The sequence below is a fragment of the Terrapene carolina genome, unplaced genomic scaffold (assembly GCF_002925995.2).
Source record: "Terrapene carolina triunguis isolate 2854851 unplaced genomic scaffold, T_m_triunguis-2.0 Scaffold210, whole genome shotgun sequence".
NCBI classification, from domain to species: Eukaryota; Metazoa; Chordata; order Testudines; family Emydidae; genus Terrapene; species Terrapene triunguis.
In genome coordinates, this window is record NW_020664561.1 from 46,051,931 (window position 1) to 46,059,556 (window position 7,626).

General features: G+C 37.5%; 1 protein-coding gene across 5 annotated transcripts in view; it reads left to right on the top strand.

Annotated features, from left to right (window-relative positions):
- The window catches only part of LOC113407189 (choline transporter-like protein 5), a 200,709-nt gene extending 193,477 nt beyond the window's left edge, over positions 1-7,232 (top strand). For 4 of the 5 annotated variants that reach the window (XM_026655325.2, XM_026655324.1, XM_026655327.1 and 1 more), the window contains one exon: positions 1,647-2,278. In XM_026655325.2, the coding sequence (XP_026511110.1) occupies positions 1,647-1,759 (113 nt within the window). In that variant the 3' untranslated portion in view covers positions 1,760-2,278. Of the gene's footprint in view, positions 1-1,646; positions 2,279-5,593 lie in introns of those variants that run through there. The other variant, XM_026655326.2, reaches the window with a different exon arrangement.
- Positions 7,233-7,626: the final 394 nt, after the last annotated feature.

A 7,626-nucleotide genomic window follows, 5' to 3' on the forward strand; every position in this document is an offset into this window, starting at 1 on the left:
AAGGAGTGGGAGGGTTGGAGCAAACAGCCACTCTAGGGTTACCATACATCCTCTTATTCCCGGACATGTCCGGCTTTTCGGCACTCAAACCCCCATCTGGGGGGAATTGCCAAAAAGCCGAACGTGTCCGGGAAAATGGCGGCTCTGCTCCTCCCCTGACTCTTCGGCTCTGTTTAAGAGCCGAGCTGCCCGAGCGCTATGGGCTTCAGGCAGCCCCCTTGCCTCCGGACCCCAGCCGCCAGGCGGGCACTTCCCCGCCCGGGCTCCGGCGGCGCAGGGTCCGGAGGCACGGGGGCTGCCCGAAGCCGGTAGCGCTCGGGCAGCCCGGCTCTTAAAACAGAGCCGAAGAGTCGGGGAGGAGCAGAGCCGCCATTTTCCCGGACATGTTCGGCTTTTTGGCAATTCCCCCCAGACGGGGGTTTGACTGCCGAAAAGCCGGACATGTCCGGGAAAAAGAGGACGTATGGTAACCCTAGTTTAGAGGCTCACAAGAATCAATCAGTTTCCTTCTCCATTTGATCACAAGACTTAGATGAACAAGTAGTTTGTCTTGGAGCAGAGAATTAGATGTCAGGAGACATGAGTTTTTTTATTTTGAGCTGTGCCAATGACTCATTTTGTGACATTTAGGCTAAATCCTGCAAAATGATCTGAACAAGCAGCCCCATGCAGATCACATGGCTCAAGGTCTCATTTTCCCTATCAGTAAAATGTTCATCTATCTTTGCAAACTGGTTGGGATCCTTGCATGAAAGGGTCTGTACACACATGCAAAATATTACAGTTTATTAATGCAATCAAGGCACAGCAAATCTATTCTGTCTTGAGCATTCTTTAGAAGAGTACAAATCATTCTTTTATAATTTGAGGTATAATATTAATAACCAGCAGTAACTCATGTCACAGCTCTGAAGATATCTCCTAGTTTTCACTAGATCATTCACTGTTTAATGTTTCTTTTGGGGGGAGAGGGAAGGTAGAAGGGAAATGCATTAAAATTAATGGGAAAATTAATATTTTCTTGTAGGTTTCTTTCCTTGTATGGCAAAACTCTGAGTCTCCATGCCATTATTCAAAACTTACATTCCACTCTGCTTCCCATGTCATATACAGCTGTGTATTATGGGAGCAAAATTGTGCACTTATGGGGTTAGATTTTCAAAAAAGCTCTGCTTCCTTTTAGGGATGGATTTTCAAAAGTGCTCAAAACCCAGCAGTTTCTTGTATGGCACTTTTGGCCAGATTTTCAAAAAACTAAACACCCACAATACCAGGCTCTTCTGGCCCTAGTTGTGTGTGCTGAGCACTTCTGAAAATTCCAGTGCAATTTTTAAACAAAAGAACTGGAAGAATTAAAAGGATTGATGTGCATAACTTTAGAATGTCAATGTAGCCCTCCACTGATGTTTGTCTGTTTTGGTGTAAAACCTCCTCTGATTTGGAAAAAAAGTGGAACTTGGTGCTTTTTCCAGTGTCCACCAGCAACTTAACAGTGCAGCTAAATTGTCTGGTATCAGATTTTCTAATGTTGGTTTTTCTGCTTTTTCTCTTGTTCAATTCTCTACCCTTTTATGTTTGTTTGTTCATTTTTTGTTTGATTGCACGGCTGCTTGCTGCTTTGGCTGCTTTTGCTGATGCAAATTCAGGTGAAGATTTGGAAAGAAATGATGGATCCACAGCAAAACCGTACTACATGTCAGCTAGTCTGCACCGAATTCTGGGAAAGAAGGAACTAAGCCCTAAGAAGGCAATGGGATAACTTTAAAAAATTGCTGAAAATCAAAACAATGTCACTTTTAAGTGGGATGTGTATAAACTAGGCAAAAGTTAAAACTGTAAATGATGCTTCTGGTTGATGGGTGATTCTTTTTATTTTTGCTTGTATCTAAAATCAATTAGCAATTTGGTAACATCTAACTAGATAGGGAAATGCTTAAACTAAGAGCTGTGAAACAAGGCCACATTTTAGTTTATAGAGTGCCTATGAAAAAGGAAAATGTAAATTTGAATCATTTTTTATCCATAGCTAAAAGTGTTTTAATAACTTTTGTAACACAGGTTGCTGTTTCAAATGACAGCTGTTTTGATAACATTTCTTTTTTTATAAGTGTATCTTTGTAAATGATATTCAGGCAATTTTTGAAAGCACTACAATGTAACCTAATTAGCCATAAAAATAGATCAAGAGACTCTAGCAAACCAGCAGATGGTACTAAATTTGTAAATATGGTGCTATGGTTGTATTTTTACTGTACAAGCTGGTTGGCAGCGATTTAAACTGTGATTATGTATGTACTAATAGTTCCCTACATAGATCTTTTGATCACCTCCATTACAAACTGTATATGTTAATAAATGAGAAAGGGTATCACACAGGTTCAGTCTCAAAGAAGGTAGCTAGAGTAGACTACAGCTAAAACTGCTTTATAGTGAAATCTGTTATAACATAACCCCCTTTAGAACAGAAGTTGGGTTAAACATTAACCTCCATTGAAGGAGTGTTCCACTGTACTTGAAGAACATGGTTTGTGGTTCCCACAAACTTTCTATTTCCATCTGGTGCAAGATGAAAAATGTATAGCTTTCAGCTGCTGTGAATGGGAGATGCCCTTGTATTAGTATCCCCTGTGCCTAATGGTTCTATGATTTTATTCTACATGATGTTGAGGTTGAGCTCCACCTGCAGTATGGAAAGGAAAAACTGAAATGCAGCCATTTTCCTTAGAGGCAAGTCTTCATGGCTCCAAGGAATTCTTATTTCCTGTGTCCATCCCAGATGGGCTTCCTCCCTCCTTCCACAGGCTGAATGCATTGTCTCTGTGGGACTCTCAGGTCCTGTTAGCCCATGGAGTAAGTGGCAAGGGCTAGAAATAAAATCTGAGTCTCTCACCTGATAAAGCAGAGCACTAATTATTTAGACCAAGGAGCCAGGCCCATAATGTTTGGTGTATGTTTAAATCATTAAAATTGCATGGTTATAAATGCAAAGACTAGTAGTAGCTTTATACTATTGGTGTAATACATGTTCGTTTTACACTGAGGGCTTATTTACATGGTGCCAGAAAAGCGCACTAGAGGGGTGTGATTTGTAAAGCGTTTTAATGTGTTGCACCCTAACTGCCCTGTGTGGACCTGCTGATACACTCTAAAAGGACTATAGAATATCAGGGTTGGAAGGGACCTGAGGAGGTCATCTAGTCCAACCCCCTGCTCAAAGCAGGACTAATCCCCAGACAGATTTTTGCCCCAGATCCCTAAATGGCCCCCTCAAGGATTGAAGTCACAACCCTGAGTTTAGGAGGCCAATGCTCAAACCACTGAGCTATCCCTCCAGGAATATGTTAAGGCAAACTAGGTTCCTTTTAGAGCACACCAGCAGGGTCTACACAGGGCTGTTAGAGTGTTAGAGGGTTTTATAAATCACACCTATCTGGTGCTGTGTAGGCAAGCCCTAAAACCCAAATTCTGCAAGCCTTCTGTGCATGGAACTACCACTGAAGTCAAGGATAGTTCCACTTGTGCACGGCTCACAGGATCAGCCCTACGTTTTATCTGAGGATTTATGAAGAGTAATACAAAGAATTCATGATTACTGTAAGTAGGAGGAATGGGGTAACCTTTCAAGGTGATGTTATTTTTGTGAATGGGGCTAAAAATACTTTAACCTATTTAAATACTATTGTAGAATAATTGTTGTAAAGTTTAAGGGGGCCCAGTGGGCCAGCATCCCATGAGCATCCAGAGATCCAAAGCCAGTGAGTCTACGTTCTAGCCTTCATGGGCTAGAGAATTTTGAATTAAGTATTCCATGGCAGTCCACTTAACAGGGTTAGAATTGGCAACATCATCCAGCTCTGTTGCTATTACAGAAAGTGAGCTCCTGGAGTTCAATGAGAACCTCAGCATCAGAAAACAGGGGCAGGTTCTTTTCCAGTTGGCTGAAGATTCAGTCATATGGGAAAGAATTTTTAAGAGCCCATACTTTGCTCTCTGGAGGACAGCTCCATTCCCAAGGTCAACCAAGAAACAAGGGTTGGTATAATACAACAGAGATTAAAGGAGGGCCTTCCTCCATCCTGCACTTGGGTGAATGGGAGGGGAGTAGGAAATTCCCATCATGCCTGAGTAATTTTGTTTATTAATACTAGCCATAGGTTGAATCAGTTGACTACAGGTGAGTTATTCCACCCATATGTTTGGGGTAACTCCTAGGGAATGGAAGGATCTTAAGATCACATGGCCTATGCTTTCAAAAGTGACTAGTACTTCTGAAGGCCTTGATTTTTGAGTGTCCATCTTGAGACACTTTAAAGGACCCTGGCTTTCAGAAAGTGCTGAACACCCACTCTTTGAAAACCAGGCTCTTTTACAAGGCTTCTCAAATTGGGTATCCAAAAATTGAGAAGCAAAAATGCAAGTCTCTTTTGAAAATTTAGGCTAGCATGAACTGTTTGGGCTGTGTGCAATCATTCCATCACCTAAAAGTCTGCTGATCTGCTATTCTGGATCAGGCCCCAATGTAATATAGGATGGTACTGTAATTAGTTCATTAATTTGCACCCAGAAAGACTGAGCAGAGCCATCTATAGTTCTGCAGTGGATTGAAGAGTTTTACTGGGTGCTCTACTGAAAAAGCGTATTTCTGAGTAAAATGCGCTTTTTGCCATATGAATGTAACCGTAGAGTTTAATATCACATAATAGAATATGAATATGACATAATAGAAATAGTAATAATAGTCATATGATTAGAAGTTTTCTTAATAAACCTATGCATTTGCTAGAAGAATTTCTAAACGTTTTAAACTGAATTGATTGTTTATATACCATAGATATATATATATATATAACGTTCCTCCATTCATTACTATTTTGTGAGAATTAATTTAGACTATAAATTTACAATGTTTCTGAGAAGAGCATTTAAAAGCCATTTTTTAAAATGAAGCAATTAAGAGAACTGTGAAAATGCAAAGCAATATCGCTTAAATTCTCCAGTCAATCAGCTGAAATACTTTTTTAAATTATTTAAAATTAAAATTGGTAAAAGAGAACTGAATATTTTGGAATAATGTAGGCAGAAATTAATACAAATATTAATTTGCAAAATAAATCATACTTTTTAAAGAATGTTTAAGACTGATTATTATAATGATTCCTAACTAATCCTTTGGGCCAAATTCTGCCAATTTATGACCTACGCAATCCCAGTGAATTTGGCACTTTACTCTGTTATTTGCTTAAACATGAAGATAAAACTTAATTACTATGTACTTTCTCACTTTAGGGAAGTGGAATATTGGGCTAAGTATGGTATGTTAAGATTGTTTATTATATAGGTTTTGATCCTACACCCACTGAAGTGAGTGGGAAAATTCCCATTGATTTCAAAGGGTAGAGACAGGCCCATATAGTGACAAAAGGCTGATTATTATTCCAACTGTTTACAGTATAATAAATGCCAAAACATCAAGTATTGAAATAAACCTAGAAAGCTAAGAGAGCTGTTGTGCATTAAGAGTTCAGCAGGTGGTGCTATTACTTTTCTTATTGTACTGCTTTGATCATTTACTTTGTGCCATTCTTCCTTCTAGTGGAAGATTTAGAAAGACATGATGGCTCTGCAGAAAGACCCTATTATATGAGTAAATCTCTCTTGAAGATTTTGAACAAGCAGAATGTAGAAACCAAGAGACATTAGAAAATACCCAATGTTGTAACCACCCAATCGTGTTGGATTTAGTCCTGGTTTGATGCATTGTCTTCCCAACACTGTATTAATTGTCGGCTTTTATTTGCATGTTTTATACCAAAGCTTCTATGTAAAGCCATCAGAATTGGTAAGGAAACTGTTTAAAAAACAAAAAACCCAAGATGTGACCATTTTTATACTGAGATTTGTTTTTTTCAAGTTGTATTTAGCTTTTAATTCTAGTGGCTTGGATGTTTTGAAGATGCGGAATATTCTTTTAAATATAAGCATTTAAAAATATGAAATGTTTTCCTGTTGCATATTCTGGTATAGGACAGTAAAAAGATTTCAGAAATCATCATATTAAGCTTATTCTAAAAAGAGAGTCTTTAAATATCCTTCTAAAAATAAATGATCATAAAAATGATTAGACTTAACAGTTTGTCTCTGTATTGTAGTATAGAACTTCAGTCTTTAAACTATTGCCAGTCACCCAGCCTGTACAACTGTGCCCTCTATGACAAAAGTGCCTTACTGGCTATTATTATTACCCAGCTTATATTTTAAAGTTTACATACATAATTTAAACCACAAAATAGAAATTGCTAGATAGGAAAAACAAGACTCTTCCAGCTTAGTTGAAATGAAGTGATATAAAATCAACTGCATTTTAAATACATTTGACAATTTTGCTAAATACTGCAGCATGCACAATTTCCCTATTACTGTTGTCAGATCATGCGTATTTTATGCTCCAAAAAAGAAAGTAAAAGAGAATGTTTTTGTTACAAAAAGAAAATCATGTAAGACTGTTTGGTTTGCTTTAGTAAACTTTTCTAAATCTAATTTAGGGGATGCTGAACTCTTTAACTGGGGGCCCTATTTTGTCTTCAGCTTCAGAGATAGCCCATTGTATTTAGATAATTGAAGGTAGAATTCGGCCCTTGGTATTTAAAATAAAATGAAAAGGGAAGTTAGTAGATATCTGTTACACCAATGTTATATGTTTTTTAGGTTCCCAAATGTAAAGTAGATGCTTCATTTTAAGACTGATTATTTACTATTCTGGAAGTGTTTTATAAATGACCTTTGATTTTCTAACTTTTGATACAAACTATTGGAATATAAGTGCTTCATGTTTAAAATTACTAGTGCTATTAATATAAAAACTGATTGTCTGTTACTATATGTTACAGAAGGGTCCATAAGCATTTATTTCAAATATGTACATGTAAAATCACAAAAAGACAATTTAAAAGTTGAGAAATGAGAGAGAAGTAACTGTCATTTTCACTTATCACATTTTTCATTTTAATGTGACTTTTAGAGATTTATCATTTTCATGCCAAAACCAAACTAATGTGAGCACATGACAGTCTGAGCTCTAAAACCTGTTTGCTTCTGCTGTGCAGAAATATTGGGAATGTATTGTTTAAATATCTTTGATAACTAAAATGTTTAATATTTAATGAAATTTGTTGTTACTTATTGTTTTACAGCTCTTGGGGTTTGTTCTAATAAAGATTTAGATATAAAAGAAGGATGCCTTTGTGCGGTTGCTTTTATTTTGGTGTGTGGCTTTTTAGGTAAATCTCTTCATGAAAACTCACTGTACAAATATTTTAGTTAGATTTATACCGTACTACACCACACAAGTGCACCCATCTCATGTCCTGGGCGCCACTGACATCTTAATACATCTCCTTAAATAAACAGACTCCAGCAATTACCTGCAGATAGTACAGCCTTGGCAGCAACATGATTATAATAAACTTCACCAGCAAAATCACTCCCAGAATGATGCATCAGTGCAATGTGGCGATTAGGAGTATTCAGCTCTTGGCTCAATCCAAGAGCTCTCCTTAATTTGATTTATTTCAAGCCTCTTAGTACCTTGTACAACTTAAAAAAAAATTTGAAGGATCAATATCCATA